We start from the raw sequence: 17,413 nt of genomic DNA on the forward strand, positions 1-17,413 counted from the left end.
GTTGAACAAGGTTAAGGAAGAATGAGCAGAAGTAAACCTGGTCTTGAAGAAATTGGTTTCTTCTCATGTGGCATCTATCGAGAGAAAAATTCTGGAAGCTTCCTTTGATACCAGATTTTCTGGTCCATGGAACCAATTTTCACCCAGATCCAACCAGACTGCAACTGACCGCATGGAGCTTGTCCAGCAGAAGTTAGCCACCTATGGTCTTCTAGAATAGGTTATAACCACTTTAACCACATTGTTCACAACTAGAAGGCCAGCAACTCTAAAGGTTTATGCGAGGATATGGAGAATCTATTATGGATGGTGTTAGTCAGAAAAGGCAGGAAAAAAAAAAAATCTATAGCCTCAGTATTACAGTTCCTTCAAGCAGAATTTGATAAAGGATTGAAGCTCAACTTACTCAAGATGCAGTTTGCAGCCATTAGTGCTCCCTTAGATGGCTCACTATTTAAGGTTACACCTCATACCTTTTCTTCACAGCTATGAGATGAGGCTTAATCCTAACCCACTTGAGCAAGTGGTTTGCATACATAAATCACCCGAACTCTACAGTCAGGGCCAGAAATATTTGGACAGTGACACAAGTTTTGTTATTTTAGCTGTTTACAAAAACATGTTCAGAAATACAATTATATATATATAATATGGGCTGAAAGTGCACACTCCCAGCTGCAATATGAGAGTTTTCACATCCAAATCAGAGAAAGGGTTTAGGAATCATAGCTCTGTAATGCATAGCCTCCTCTTTTTCAAGGGACCAAAAGTAATTGGACAAGGGACTCTAAGGGCTGCAATTAACTCTGAAGGTGTCTCCCTCATTAACCTGTAATCAATGAAGTAGTTAAAAGGTCTGGGGTTGATTACAGGTGTATGGTTTTGCATTTGGAAGCTGTTGCTGTGACCAGACAACATGCGGTCTAAGGAACTCTCAATTGAGGTGAAGCAGAACATCCTGAGGCTGAAAAAAAAGAAAAAATCCATCAGAGAGATAGCAGACATGATTGGAGTAGCAAAATCAACAGTCGGGTACATTCTGAGAAAAAAGGAATTGACTGGTGAGCTTGGGAACTCAAAAAGGCCTGGGCGTCCACGGATGACAACAGTGGTGGATGATCGTCGCATACTTTCTTTGGTGAAGAAGAACCCGTTCACAACATCAACTGAAGTCCAGAACACTCTCAGTGAAGTAGGTGTATCTGTCTCTAAGTCAACAGTAAAGAGAAGACTCCATGAAAGTAAATACAAAGGGTTCACATCTAGATGCAAACCATTCATCAATTCCAAAAATAGACAGGCCAGAGTTAAATTTGCTGAAAAACACCTCATGAAGCCAGCTCAGTTCTGGAAAAGTATTCTATGGACAGATGAGACAAAGATCAACCTGTACCAGAATGATGGGAAGAAATAAGTTTGGAGAAGAAAGGGAACGGCACATGATCCAAGGCACACCACATCCTCTGTAAAACATGGTGGAGGCAACGTGATGGCATGGGCATGCATGGCTTTCAATGGCACTGGGTCACTTGTGTTTATTGATGACATAACAGCAGACAAGAGTAGCCGGATGAATTCTGAAGTGTACAGGGATATACTTTCAGCCCAGATTCAGCCAAATGCCGCAAAGTTGATCGAACGGCGTTTCATAGTACAGATGGACAATGACCCCAAGCATACAGCCAAAGCTACCCAGGAGTTCATGAGTGCAAAAAAGTGGAACATTCTGCAATGGCCAAGTCACAAACAAGCAAGACCTGAAGGCTGCGGCTGTAAAGGCCTGGCAAAGCATTAAGAAGGAGGAAACCCAGCGTTTGGTGATGTCCATGGGTTCCAGACTTAAGGCAGTGATTGCCTCCAAAGGATTCGCAACAAAATATTGAAAATAAAAATATTTTGTTTGGGTTTGGTTTATTTGTCCAATTACTTTTGACCTCCTAAAATGTGGAGTGTTTGTAAAGAAATGTGTACAATTCCTACAATTTCTATCAGATATTTTTGTTCAAACCTTCAAATTAAATGTTACAATCTGCACTTGAATTCTGTTGTAGAGGTTTCATTTCAAATCCAATGTGGTGGCATGCAGAGCCCAACTCGCGAAAATTGTGTCACTGTCCAAATATTTCTGGACCTAACTGTATGTCTTTGGGAAAAGACTATACGGTACAAACTCCGAACATGAGGTTCCCTCATCTCTAGAAATGACCCATTGAATAAGTCAAGTTTTTATGGGTAACATATTTTTGGCATTTTTTATTAGGCTAAAATTTCCTGTTTTTATAGAGATTTTGTTTTCGTAGTCATTTCATTGTGATCACAGACTGGATTAAAATGAATGGTAACCCCTAAATATAGATGACCTACCAACAGGTGATAGTCTGAAAGAATAAGGGCAGGTGGTGAGCTGTGACCATTTTTTTTTTTTTACATAGCTCATGTGTCAGTTGTATTGCATATCTCTAAATATTTTTATATTCGCTTATGAAAGATAGGCATTCCTATAGTTATGTACAGAAAATAGAACATAAAGTAAAAATACAATCGAACGAGAGTGTCTGTCTGTATCTGGTTTTAATTTTTTAAAAATAACATAGGTGATACATTCTCTTTAACGCTTCACAAGGCAATGGTGACATGTGATCAGGGTAGTGTTGTAGATCCAATATATACAGGATTATATTTAACTTTTGTGAGCATTATATTTAATAATTTCTACATGATGACCAAAATAAATTGTTAAAATGAATAAAAAAAATAGAATTACATTTTACTACTTTGTTAGTTAAATAGATTTTAATTGCCAAATCATTTACTTATTACTAAGCCAGAGATCATCTGTGTAAAGCTTTACCATATCCATGATATATTACGCTTAACAGGAAAAAACATGCAGGAATAGTACAACAAATAACCTAGAATTTGTCCTTTTATTTTACATCCATCTCATGCTTTGACAAACAGATAAAAATATAGCATGTTGTCACTACACTTTGATATTTTTTTGTGCTTCCTAATACAAATTAAAAAACTGCAACATAATGAGAGACTTTATATTTTATCACATTTTTCTCATTAGCACAATTTGTCATATCCTTGATTTTGCAAAATTCTTCATAGTTTTAGGAAGCTGTAGAGCTGGGGTACTATATAATCTTTATAATGTCCATCGATGAAACCCTTTCCACTGTTGTGTACAAACCAGCAGGCCACTTTGGTTCCATCAGTTCTGTTGTGGTGGTACTCCTTCTGTACACCTCTGCATAGAGAAAAGCAAAGTCAGATCTTCCTCCATGGCACAAGTTATTCATTTTGTTTGTGTCCTCCAGGAGGATGTTTTTCCCCCCCGGTATATAGATGACCTGTTTCAGATTGCCTTTAAAAACTGTTGCCTGTCTATGACCATGATAAAATGCACCCCATGTCATCACAACCGAATATTAATAAAGAGGTTGTTCCTAGTTTTGAAATTATCCCCTATCCATTAGCTATGGGGTAATTTCCCAATCATTGGGAGTCGGGCTGCTGGAACCCCCACTCATCCCGAGAACATGACTCTGAAATGCCCTGTATGAACGGAGATTTAGAATATGAACCTACACTCAATTCTCATTTGGACCAGTATAGATAGCCAGCTTAGCTGGTATTTTGCATTTACTTTAAAGGGGTTGTCCAGTTTACAATGACAAGTATGCAGTCACTGTGTGACTGCAGACTTGTGAATCCTCCCAATGCGTACACTCTGTGCTGCAAGGATCCGCCGGTTTCTGAGCCGGTAACAGCGGTCATGTGACCGCAATTATGCGATATGCATATTACCAGCCTGAACCCAATTAATGGGTGTGGCCTAGCTCAAAGTAAGTGTATTGAGAGAGGTCGCGTCCACTGGATAGCTGCACCCGCTAGTCTGGTTCTGCCTGAGAATATGCATATTATATAATTGAGGTCATGTGACCGCCATTCCCGGCTCCAAAACCGGCGAATACTCATAGCGCACAGTGCATGTGCTGAGAAGGATCACAAGTCTGCAGTCACAAAGTGACTGCAGACTTGTCATCATAAACCGGACAGCCCCTTTAAGAATGAATAGAGTGTAGGTACACATGCTAAAGATTTCGGGATCATTGATTGCGAGGGGTCCAGTCACTGGGACTCTCACCAATCTGAAAGGATAATTTCCAAACTTGGTTTAACCCCTTCTAACAAATAGTCTCTTAGCAAGTTCTGTGTCTTCTCTCCAGTTCCCCAACAATGTCCAATGGTATTCTGATTCCTTTACTATTTTTTAGAGGTAAAATATATCTTTGTATCATGTTAGCTAGTAGATGGAGAATTACAAAGAAAAACAAAACCTGAGACTGAGAGTCCTCAGTGGTTGATACCTTTTTAATGGCTAAATGAAAAAATGGGAATAAAGATCAAGCTTTCGAGACTACTCAGGTTTCTTCATTAGGCATGGTATAACAAAATCTGAAGACATATTTAAACACAACAGTACATTGGAATAGCGCAGTAAATAAGACAAGTGACATGAAGCAGAACGATCATGGGAAGGGGACAAACAGTTGTGGCAGTAAATATTGCAGCAGTTCATAGATAAGGAGTTTGAAAGTTTTGACAAATGCCTTGACGTGGCCACTGGGCAGATATGAAAATGGCCATTTTTTTTTGTAAAATATCTCAAATTTTTTTCCTAGATTTCCTTTAGCAGTAATGCGTGTCTATACTGTTACATTCATGTGTTTCATACTTTAGCATTTCAGAATGAAACTTTCTTTTTTTGTCATTGAGTGTGAACGTTTTATTGTCCACTGATTGAGGTCTGATCCAGTGTTGTGATGCCCCCAGATGGTCTCTTTGTCCCCTTGCCCTTCTGATCGTTCACGTGGCTGGTCTTATTTACTCTTCTATTCTATGTACTATTGTGTATAAATATGTGACTCTTCAGATTTTGTGTTATACCATGTCTGATGAAGAGACCCTGAGTAATCTCGAAAACTTGCTATTGACTACCACCTTGTCGGTTAGCCATTAAAAGGACACTTTTTTTCCTTTACTATTTTTTAGTATTATACACGTTATATGTTATCTGGACGTGCTACTTATTTTTTTAAAGGAGAGCCTCAAATTATGACCTATTTGGGGGGCACTTGAGGGCTGGAGTTGAAGAAGGGCTTAAAGGGAACCTGTCACCCACTCACCGGCGCAGCGGTCTGATCCAATGGGCATAGCTGATCTTGACCCGGTGCCTCTTCTTGCAATCACCATTCTTCTTCTTGCTTCATGTGGATGTTGTGTTTACGTCATACACAGTTTCCTCCATTGCGGCCCTGAGTACGCCCACTTCCCTCTGCCCTGATGAGGGCAGATCAATGTATTGTGGTGCACATATAAGGGCATTTTTTTGATCTTTTCCGTTATCTGCACATTACAGCACTTTCACCTCAGCAGGGCAGAGTTAAGTGCATGTGAGCAGGAGGAACAATGGATGACACTGTGTGGATGACGTAGGACGCGTTATCCACGTAAAGCAAGGAAGAGGATGGCGCTCACAAGCAGGGAGGAGGCACCAAGGCAAGACCAGCACGCCCATCATACTGGACCGGCCCGCAGGTGAGTAGGTGACAATTTCACTTTAAAGCTGGGTTTACACACAGACTTTCTAGCGATCCAACCTGCGATCTCAACCTAGCCGGGATCGCTACAAAGTCTCTGGTGAGCTGTCAAACAGGCAAACCTGGCCAACGACGCAACAGCGATCCGGACCTGCAGAGCGACCTAGCTGGTTGTTGGGGACGTGTCAAAGCTGCTATTTGAAAGGGAAGTCGCTGTAAAGTCCCCTTTACACACTGAAACTTTCTAGCGATGCATGCTGCACAGCGGGAAACAAAGGACCTAGGAATGGTACTGAACGATTTGTAGCGATCACAACTTCACAGCAGGGGCCAGGTCGCTGATGTGTTTCACACACTGCAATGTCGCTGGGGAGGTCGCTGTAACGTCACAAAACCGGTGACGTTACAGCGATGTCGTTTGCGATGTTGCAGTGTGTAAAGCCACCTTAAGGGTCGACCACCAACTTTTATCACCTAGTTACAATGGCAAAGATTTCCTGACTGAGTGATAACATTGTATACAGTGGGATAAATCACTTACAGGTTCCATTATATAAAAATTTGTATTTATGTTTTGTTTTTGTTTTTTTTGCTGTGGTTGGAAAGTGCAGTTTAGCTTTACTTCTTTTATATCGATAAAATAGGTATGCTAACACCTAGCAGGATCTCAATCAAGGCCAAAAAGACAAAGATAGATGAACCTCATAGCAAGGTTTCCTGCAGAAGCTTTTCCTTCCATATATTCAAGACATTAACCTCAAACATAGCAGGAATTTACTGTCAGGTTCTCTTTGAAGATGTTTAAAATAGAATAGGACAGGATAGTGAAAAGCAATTCACTGAAGTCGGGGCAGATTGTACTATAGCCCAAAGGCTATATAAAGGGACGGATGATCCCAGCAAAACGTAGAAGGGAGCTCGCCTAGATGAATCGGGTGATCTACCTAGACATACTACATATAGTCTTGGAGTATATGACGTTCTGTGTATGTCAGGTCTTATTTTACATCTTGTACAAACCTTGTTACAGTCAGTTGCTTTCCTTTAACATTCATTGTAGCGATTGGTTTCTCAGGATCGGTTCCAGGTCGCAGATCATAGATACCGACCTCAGGATCCTTCATGAACTGGCCTTGATATGGGTGTAAAGCACACATTTTATAGGAACACTTTTAATACACAGTTACTTGTAACCTATCGGCCTAAAACCAAAATGGCAAAAATAATTTTATGATGTCTTGTCGCTTCATGTAAAACCAGTCTGTATGGAAGCAGCAGAATTCCGCTCTACCTACCTGTTATCTACAGCCATCCATGAAAGTTTTAGCCTCTTAACACATTGTGTCATAATACACATTAGTCACCAAACAGAAAATAGTGACCAGAAAGATGTCTGCTTTACCAGTAAATGAACAAAAGCACCAAATAATTGATTACCTATCAGACCATGTGCCGTATCAGAGAATGTGTCACTGGAGGGAAAGTATAGACCAAGGAAGTCCACGTTGACAGGGTGATTCTTCCAAACACGATGCAGAATAATAAGGAATGACAAGTCATTGTCCACAGTGATGGTGATATTGCTTTCCTTCTTCATTGATACAACAAACCTGTAATAGCAAACATGTTTTTACAATTCCTAATGCTGAAATGCTTCTTGAAATTATTTTTTCATTCTGTGATTGTATTTTGTTTTTACACAGACATTGAAAGGTTTTTAGCTGATTTCCAATAACTAAAATTGGCCGAGCATTGTTATCTGGGAACATTTCTGGAAAAGTATTCTTTGGACAGACAAAACTAAGATCAACCTGTACCAGAATGAATGGAGGAGGCTTGGAATGGCTCATGATTTAGAGCTCTTTGAACTCACGGAAAACCGGGACTGGCGGGTCCCTGCTGAATTTTTAAAAAAAGCAAATCCGGTCCGGAATCTGGTACCCATATAAGTGTATGGGAATCTTAATCAGGAGATTAAAAATGTTGGTAGAAGAGAGAGGAGCGTGCGCGGTGTACTCACTGAACGTCCGTCATGGCGGGAAGCTACTTCCAGGTCAGAGTTTCCCATCTGGAGCTGACAACCCTCATTGAATATTCACTGCTTTCCCCGCCCACCGGCACGTGTAATTTGTAGCAGTTGGACTCTTCCCCCACCCTGAGTGGCAGTGTGTCAGCTGACTGCAATTAATCACAGGCACCAGGGCAGCCAGTTGTCAGAGAAAGCAGTGCAACTGTCTGTGGGTGAGTATCATGGTATAAAAATAAATGAATAAGTAAAACAATCGGCGTAGGGTCACCGTATTCTGATACCAGCACAGATAAAGCACACGGCTGCAGGACCCAGCTGTCGGGCTTTATCATCGCTGTGTATCAAAATAAGGCCGGAGTCATACACTTGCAAAAGTCTCTCATTGCATCACATGGCAGCCGCACACACTCCTGACAGGAGCGTGCATCTGCATGTAGTTCTATGCAGCTGCACGCTCGTGTCTGGAGAATGTGTGGCTGCTAGGTGATGCGATGCGAGACTCGTGCCACAGCACTGTAAGCCTGGAGTCACACTTCCGCGAGTCTCTCATCGCATCACCTGCCATGGTCCGATACTCTCCAGACACGAGCATGCAGCTGCATAGAACTACATGCAGATGCACGCTCCTGTCAGGTGTGTAGCCGTGCTGGGTGATGTGAGACTCTTACAAGTCCCTTGCAAGTGTGATTCCTGCCTATGGGCGGCGCTTATTATTTCTTTAAATTATTTAAATAAATAATTTAAAAACCGAAGTGCAGTCCCCCCAATTTTCATACCCAGCCATAAAGCTAGCTGGGGGCTGGTATTCTCAGGCTGGAGAGACCCAGACTTAAAATATCAGCCTCCAGCCCCTCGGAATTGCTGCATCCATTAGATGTGACAAGCCCGGCGCTTTACCGCCTCTTCCCGAATGTCCTGGTGTGGTGGCAATCAGGGTAATAAGGGGTTAATAGGAGCCCACAGCTGCTACTAAACCCTAGATTAATTATGGCAGGCGTCTATGACACCCACATCATTAATCTGTAAATGAAAGTAAACAAACACTGAACAATCCTTTATTTGGAATAAAATACAAAAAACACCCTTTTTCACCACTTTATTAATCCCAACACACCTCTGCAGGTCCGAAGTAATCCACACGAGTTCCCAGGACGATTCAGCTCTGCTACATCTGAATCACAGCAAGTGGCCAAAGAGCAGCATGGCTGCCCGCTGTGAGTGCAAAATGAATGAGCCGCGATGAGCGGTGACTGGATGCAGGGGTGTGTCTGACTGCAACCAATCACAAAGGCCAAGCCATCTGGTGGGCAGGGAAATCCGTGCATATGAAATGAGCATTACAGGGAGGCCAAAGGAGCAGCGTACAGCCGGTTGGAGCCTGGGTAAGTATGAAGTATTCGCTTCATTCTTATTTTCTTTATTTTTTTTTTATTTTCTCGAGTGCCGGATCAAACACCTGGAATATCGGGCCCGATTCCGGCACACGGGCAACTTGAAACCGCACGGATCCGAACTTTTTCAGTCCGGGTCCACCCAGCCCTACTCATGATCCAAATCATACCCCATCCTCTGTAAAACATGAAGGAAGCAGTGTGATGTCCGGGCATGCATGGCTTCTAATGACACTGGGTCATGTGTTTATTGATGATATGACTGAAGACAGAAGGAGCGGAATGAATTCTCAAGTGTACAGGAGACTTTCTGGTCCGGTTCCACCAAATGCAGAAAGGTTCATTGGACGGCTCTTCACAGTACAGATGTACAATGACCCAAAACATAATGAGAAAGCAACCCAGGAGTTTAGGGCAAAGAAGTGGAGAATTCTGTAATTCCCAAGTCAGTCACAAGATCTCAACCCCCATTTAACTTGCATTATACATGATTAGGAGAAAACCTAATCCCTTCACGATCTATGACATACTGGTATGTTACAGGTCATGAGCTTCTCTTTGATGCGGGCTCGCACGCCAAGCCTGCATCTTCCCCTGCATATGTTGGCTGATCTGATCAGCCGACATGTGCCTTTAACAGCTATGGGTGGAACAGAGAGCCGCCCGCTGCTGTTAACCAATTAAATTCCACTGTCAATCTCTGACTGTGGGATTTAACATGCGCCAGGTGGAGCCCATCATTCCCCTCTGCCATCGGTGGCCCCGAAATGTGATCGCAGGATGCCGATGGGTTGTCATGACAGCCGGCGATCACCTGATGACCCCTGTGTCTGTCATGATAAACTTTCTGTCAATGCCGGCTGAAGCACTGCTCTGTACAGCACAAGCGATCAGAAGATTGTAGCTTCAAGTCTCCTAAGGGAACTAGAAAACAATAAAAGGGGGGGGGGCGTTTTTAAAAATACGAAGAAAAAAATCTAAAAAATCCACCACAAAAGTTGAAATTACCCTCCTTTTGCCCTATTGAATATAAAACAATAACAATAATAATAATAATAATAAAACACATTTGGTATCGCCTCATTCAGAAATGTCGGATCTATCAAAATATAAAATAAAACAATGCAATCACTATACAGTGTAACATAAAAAAAGCAGAATCTCATTTTTTGGACTTCACAATATTGCAATAAAATGCAATAAGAGGTGATTGAACATAATATCTACCAAAAAAATGATATTTCTAAAAAATGTCAGCTCACAGTACAAAAAAAACAGCAACAAAAAAAAAAAAACAGACCTCACACAGCCCCAGATTCCGAAAAATGAAAACGTTCCAGGTCTCAGAAAATGCTATAAAAGCAACTTTTATTTGTTTTGACAAATTTCAATTTTTTGTTTCCAGCAATAATTAATTAAAAAAACTATACTGCACATGTTTGGTATCTATAAACTTGTACTGACATTGGGAATCATACTGCCAGGTCAGTTTTACCATGTAGTGAAGATGGGAATTAAGAAAAAAACAAAAAAAACCCCACACAATTGTGCAATCACACTTTTTTGCAATTTCACAGCACTTATAATTTTTACCCTTTTTTTCTAGTACACTATATGGTAAAATTAATGGTTTCTTTCAAAAGTACAACTTGTCCCGCAAATAGCAAGTTCTGATATGGCTATATTGACTGAAAAATAAAAAGCTATGGCTATTGGAAGAAGGGAAGAAAAAATGAAAAATGACCACAGTACATTTTGCACTTTTATAAATATTAATGTGCATGTCACGGCTGAGGGCCCCCTTCTGCCATTATTCATTATTTTACCCAGTAATAGATCAATCACCTGTAGAGCAACAAAACCAGTTAGAAAGTTTGGCTTATCCTTTTCCATCCACATAACAAATGACATGATGCACCCACCTATTATAGGTCAGAGTAGTGGACTCGGACCACTTCATTGTTCTGGTGTGAGACGGATCTTTCACTGTTATTTTCTCAGTGCTTACTTCTATCTTTGTATTCAGCTGTTGGAAGTACAAGCCAAATGTGCCGAAGTAGGTGTTAAGCTTGCCATCCTTGGCTTTCTTAGCGGTCACAATTTTCCCGTTAATTGTAATACCTACAATAAAAGGAAACATATGGGCACCGTTAATGGAGATTTGATAATTTTTGAGATCCTTTCTTCTATTGTTCCTGTAACATATAGCACTGTACACCTAAAGTTATAATATAGGTGAGTCTTCAGTCACATATTTCATTCCATCGCTCCCAGTTTAAGGCCCTGTGCCCACGCTGCGGATTTATTGCGGAATTTGCCGCGGTTTTTTTTCGTGGATTTGCCACGGATTTCTCCAAAATCAGCAGTAAAGTTAGTCCCCAGCCATTTATATGGCATTTTCGAAGTGGTGTGCCCATGTTGCGTTTTTTCCACTACGGAAATAGTGCGGATTTCCCTGCGGAAAAATCTGCAGCATGTCAATTATTCTTGCGGATTTTGCCCATGTAAGTGAATGTGAGGTCAAAAATCCGCAGGTCTGTTACCACAGGGTGTTTTACCTGCATTATTGGTGCATATTTGCCTTATATACTGTGTGTGTGTATGTATCTATGTATATAATTGCCTTATTCTGTCTGTCTGTCTGACTGTCTGTCTGTCTTGATCCAAAATTGTATCACCGTGACAGTGTCACCGTGATAGTGTCACCGTGACAGTGTCGTTAGAGTGACAACTGTCGGATTGGCTGCAGGGCTCGGCCTGGCCCCGCCCCCCCCACGGATTGGCCGCTCGCCTGTGTCTGGCCCCGCCCCCCGCATGGATTAGCCGCTCGCCCCTGACAGTGTCGTTAGAGTAACAACTGTTGGATTGGCTGCTGGGCTCGGCCTGGCCCCGCCCCGCCACGGATTGGCCACTCGCCTTGGTCTGGCCCCGCCCCCCGCATGGATTAGCCGCTCGCCCTGGCCCTCCGCACGCATCGCCTGCTCCAGTGTACACCGGCTCACAGTACGCATACGCTGCGGTCAATAATGAAGTGTCATGCTGCGGTGAAAGAGTTAAAGACACTGCAAGACACTTTATTATAGGCAGCGGGCACCCCCAGAAGAGAGAAGACAGAAGAAAGAAGACCCCGCAGTCATACTCACCAGACGCCGACTGGGAGCAGGTGAGCGCATCAAGGTCCTGCAGCGGCGGAACACACACACACACACACACACACGAACAGACACACACATCAGATCACACTCACTCTCACACACACCTCACACACACATCAGATCGCATCCACACACAACAACATCCAGTGATATCGCTTGCTTCTCGGCGGCGACACTGTGCGTGCAGTGACCTTCCAGGACCTGCCGGAGAATCACATGGCCGGAAGCATGTGGTATCTCCGGATGTTGTGAGTGTTTGAGCGGGTATGTGCGATATCGTCAGTGTGTGTGTGCGTGTATGCGATCGGATGTGTGTGTGTGTTCTGATGTGTGAGTGTATGCGATCGGATCTGTGAGTGTCGGCAGAAGGCAGAGGAGCACGGCGTGCAGCACAGCTGCTGGGACCGCCCACCGGAGGGCACAGGGAGAAGTGGGGTGTGAGTGTATGCGATCAGATGTGTGCGTGTATACTGTCTGATGTGTGACTGTGGAGCACGATGGGGAGTGCGCAGCATGGGGGATGGAGCACAATGGGGGGTGCGCAGCATGGGGGATGGAGCACGGTGGGGAGTTCACAGCATGGGGCATGGAACACGATGGGGGGTGCGCAGCATGGGGGATGGAGCACGATGGGGGGTGCGCAGCACGGGGGATGGAGCACGATGGGGGGTGCGCAGCATGGGGGATGGAGCACGATGGGGAGTGCGCAGCATGGGGGATGGAGCACGATGGGGAGTGCGCAGCATGGGGGATGGAGCACGATGGGGAGTGCGCAGCATGGGGGATGGAGCACGATGGGGAGTGCGCAGCATGGGGGATGGAGCACGATGGGGGGTGCGCAGCATGGGGGATGGAGCACGATGGGGGGTGCGCAGCATGGGGGATGGAGCACGATGGGGGGTGCGCAGCATGGGGGATGGAGCACGATGGGGGGTGCACACCTCCCCCCAAAACACACACACAGTGCCACACGCGCACCGCACAACACACCACACACACACACTGGGAACCACAAACACCACCCTACACAGACACCCACACACAGACAACGCCGCACACACACAACACCCAACACACAAACACCGCGGCATACACAAATATACACACATACCGCGCAACACACACACTGCACAAAACATACCTCCCCCCAAAAACACACACACGCACTCCACACCCACACAAACCGCGCAACACACACAGCACCACACACACAGAATGCTGCAGACTCACAGCGCTCCACAAACAACACCGCTCTCACCCCCCCCACCCAGACAACACCCAGAACATTTACAGCGCCCTACTACACACAACAACATCGATATATATAACAAAAAACATACATTAACTACAAAATAAATTCTAGAATACCTGATGCGTTAGAGTCGGGCCACCTTCTAGTATATATATATATATACAGTCAGGGCCAGAAATATTTGGACAGTGATACAAGTTTTGTTATTTTAGCTGTTTACAAAAACATGTTCAGAAATACAATTATATATATAATATGGGCTGAAAGTGCACACTCCCAGCTGCAATATGAGAGTTTTCACATCCGAATCGGAGAAAGGGTTTAGGAATCATAGCTCTGTAATGCATAGCCTCCTCTTTTTCAAGGGACCAAAAGTAATTGGACAAGGGACTCTAAGGGCTGCAATTAACTCTGAAGGCGTCTCCCTCGTTAACCTGTAATCAATGAAGTAGTTAAAAGGTCTGGGGTTGATTACAGGTGTGTGGTTTTGCATTTGGAAGCTGTTGCTTTGACCAGACAACATGCGGTCTAAGGAACTCTCAATTGAGGTGAAGCAGAACATCCTGAGGCTGAAAAAAAAGAAAAAATCCATCAGAGGGATAGCAGACATGCTTGGAGTAGCAAAATCAACAGTCGGGTAAATTCTGAGAAAAAAGGAATTGACTGGTGAGCTTGGGAACTCAAAAAGGCCTGGGCGTCCATGGATGACAACAGTGGTGGATGATCGCCGCATACTTTCTTTGGTGAAGAAGAACCCGTTCACAACATCAACTGAAGTCCAGAACACTCTCAATGAAGTAGGTGTATCTGTCTCTAAGTCAACAGTAAAGAGACGACTCCATGAAAGTAAATACAAAGGGTTCACATCTAGATGCAAACCATTCATCAATTCCAAAAATAGACAGGCCAGAGTTAAATTTGCTGAAAAACACCTCATGAAGCCAGCTCAGTTCTGGAAAAGTATTCTATGGACAGATGAGACAAAGATCAACCTGTACCAGAATGATGGGAAGAAAAAAGTTTGGAGAAGAAAGGGAACGGCACATGATCCAAGGCACACCACATCCTCTGTAAAACATGGTGGAGGCAACGTGATGGCATGGGCATGCATGGCTTTCAATGGCACTGGGTCACTTGTGTTTATTGATGACATAACAGCAGACAAGAGTAGCCGGATGAATTCTGAAGTGTACAGGGATATACTTTCAGCCCAGATTCAGCCAAATGCCGCAAAGTTGATCGGACGGCGCTTCATAGTACAGATGGACAATGACCCCAAGCATACAGCCAAAGCTACCCAGGAGTTCATGAGTGCAAAAAAGTGGAACATTCTGCAATGGCCAAGTCAATCACCAGATCTTAACCCAATTGAGCATGCATTTCACTTGCTCAAATCCAGACTTGAAGGCTGCGGCTGTAAAGGCCTGGCAAAGCATTAAGAAGGAGGAAACCCAGCGTTTGGTGATGTCCATGGGTTCCAGACTTAAGGCAGTGATTGCCTCCAAAGGATTCGCAACAAAATATTGAAAATAAAAAATATTTTGTTTGGGTTTGGTTTATTTGTCCAATTACTTTTGACCTCCTAAAATGGGGAGTGTTTGTAAAGAAATGTGTACAATTCCTACAATTTCTATCAGATATTTTTGTTCAAACCTTCAAATTAAACGTTACAATCTGCACTTGAATTCTGTTGTAGAGGTTTCATTTCAAATCCAATGTGGTGGCATGCAGAGCCCAACTCGCGAAAATTGTGTCACTGTCCAAATATTTCTGGACCTAACTGTATATATATATATATATATATATATATATATATAGACATATAAATGACAACAAGAAAAAATTTTTTCCCCTCAACCTAATACCAGCTTTATTCGAACACACAACCGTGTGCAATGGTTACAATCCACACCAAAAACGCACAAAAAACAGACACAACACACCAAAAAAGCACCAAAAACGGACCAAAGTATTGGTGCGTTTTTCTGGGAGATACTGCAGATTTTGCTGCAGAAAAATCCGCACCATCTTTTGTCCATGGGCACATAACCTAAAACAGTTATTTTAAGTAAGACACTGGTTACATATATCCCACCCTCTTGTCATTATTAGTCTCTATACTATAATATAGAAACTCTGGTGTAAAACGAGTGACTAGGCTAATCTAATAGTTCCCTATTGCTGCAGTTTTCTATTTTGTGGCATTAGTTGTAAAGCCAGATATCTCCCTGCGCTGGTCGCAAAAGCATTACACTGTGTGCAGAATTATTAGGCAAGTTGTAATTTAGAGGATTTTTTTTTATTATTGATCAACAGCTATGTTCTCAATCAACCCAAAAGACTCAAATATCAAAGCTTAATATTTTTGGAAGTTGGAGTGTTTTTTTTTTTAGATTTGGCTATCTTAGGAGGATATCTGTTTGTGCAGGTAACTATTACTGTGCAGAATTATTAGGCAACTTAATAAAAAAACAAATATATTCCCATCTCACTGGTTTATTTTCACCAGGTACACCAATATAACTGCACAAAATTTAGAAATAAACATTTCTGACATGCAAAAACAAAACCCCAAAAAATTAGTGACCGATATAGCCACCTATCTTTATGATGACACTCAACAGCCTACCATCCATAGATACTGGCAGCTGATTGATCTGTTTACGATCAACATTGCGTGCAGCGGCCACCACAGCCTCCCAGACACTGTTTCGAGAGGTGTACTGTTTTCCCTCCCTGTAGATCTTACATTTTAAGAGGGACCACAGGTTCTCTATGGGGTTCAGATCAGGTGAACAAGGGGGCCATGTCATTATTTTTTCATCATTTAGACCTTTACTGGCCAGCCATTCTGTGGAGTAGTAGTTGGATGCAAGTGATGGAGCATTGTCCTGCATGAAAATTATGTTTTTCTTGAACGATACCAACTTCTTCCTGTACCACTGCTTGAAGAAGTTGTCTTCCAGTAACTGGCAGTATGTCTGGGAGTTGGGCTTCACTCCATCCTCAACCCGAAAAGGTCCCGCAAGTTCATCTTTGATGATACCAGCCCATACCAGTACCCCACTTCCATCTTGCTGGCGTCTGAGTCAGAATGGAGCTCTCTGCCCTTTACTGATCCAGCCTCTAACCCATCCATCTGGCCCATCAAGAGTCACTCATTTCATCAGTCCATAAAACCTTTGAAAAATCAGTCTTAAGATATTTCTTGGCCCAGTCTTGACGTTTTATCTTATGTTTCTTGTTCAAAGGTGGTCGTTTTTCAGCCTTCCTTACCTTAGCCATGTCCCTGAGTATGGCACACCTTGTGCTTTTTGATACTACAGTAACATTGCAGCTCTGAAATATGGCCAAACTGGTGGCAAATGGCATCTTGGCAGCTTCACGCTTTATTTTCCTCCTTTCATGGGTAGTTATTTTGCGCCTTTTTTGCCCAACACGCTTCTTGCGACCCTGTTGGTTTTTTGCCATGAAACGCTTGATTGTTCGGTGATCACACTTCAAAAGTTTGGCAATTTCAAGACTGCTGCATCCCTCTGTAAGATATCTCCCAATTTTGGACTTTTCAGAGCCCGTCAAATCTCTCTTCTGACCCATTTTGCCAAAGGAAAGAAAGTTGCCTAATAATTAAGCACACCTTATATAGGGTGTTGATGTCATTACACGACACCCCTCCTTATTACAGAGATGCACATCACCTGATTTACTTAATTGGTAGTTGACTCTCAAGCCTATACAGCTTGGAGTAGGACAACATGTATAAAAATTATCATGTGATCAAAACACTCATTTGCCTAATAATTCTGCACACAGTGCACATTATAGTGGACAAACATGGCGACCATAGTGCTCAACTTTATTATCAATTGTGTCCAATTTAAGCTCAATACAACTTTCAAGACACAACTGATAGATGTGAACCCAAATATGAAGAGGTATTCTCAAGTTTGAAAGTTATCCCCTATCCATAGGAT

The 17,413-nt window shown here is 42.9% G+C and overlaps 1 protein-coding gene across 1 annotated transcript in view; it reads right to left on the reverse strand.

Moving 5' to 3' along the window:
- Positions 1 to 3,111: 3,111 nt before the first annotated feature.
- ITIH2 (inter-alpha-trypsin inhibitor heavy chain 2) overlaps positions 3,112 to 17,413 on the reverse strand; it is a 63,254-nt gene continuing 48,952 nt past the window's right edge. Inside the window, exons 18-21 of the mRNA XM_075342598.1 lie at positions 10,955 to 11,153; positions 7,050 to 7,222; positions 6,633 to 6,744; positions 3,112 to 3,256 (exon numbers count right to left, since the gene is read on the reverse strand). Coding sequence (XP_075198713.1) covers positions 3,112 to 3,256; positions 6,633 to 6,744; positions 7,050 to 7,222; positions 10,955 to 11,153 — 629 coding nt within the window. The remainder of the gene's footprint in view (positions 3,257 to 6,632; positions 6,745 to 7,049; positions 7,223 to 10,954; positions 11,154 to 17,413) is intronic.

Source organism: Anomaloglossus baeobatrachus, chromosome 4, assembly GCF_048569485.1.
Source record: "Anomaloglossus baeobatrachus isolate aAnoBae1 chromosome 4, aAnoBae1.hap1, whole genome shotgun sequence".
NCBI classification, from domain to species: domain Eukaryota; kingdom Metazoa; phylum Chordata; class Amphibia; order Anura; family Aromobatidae; genus Anomaloglossus; species Anomaloglossus baeobatrachus.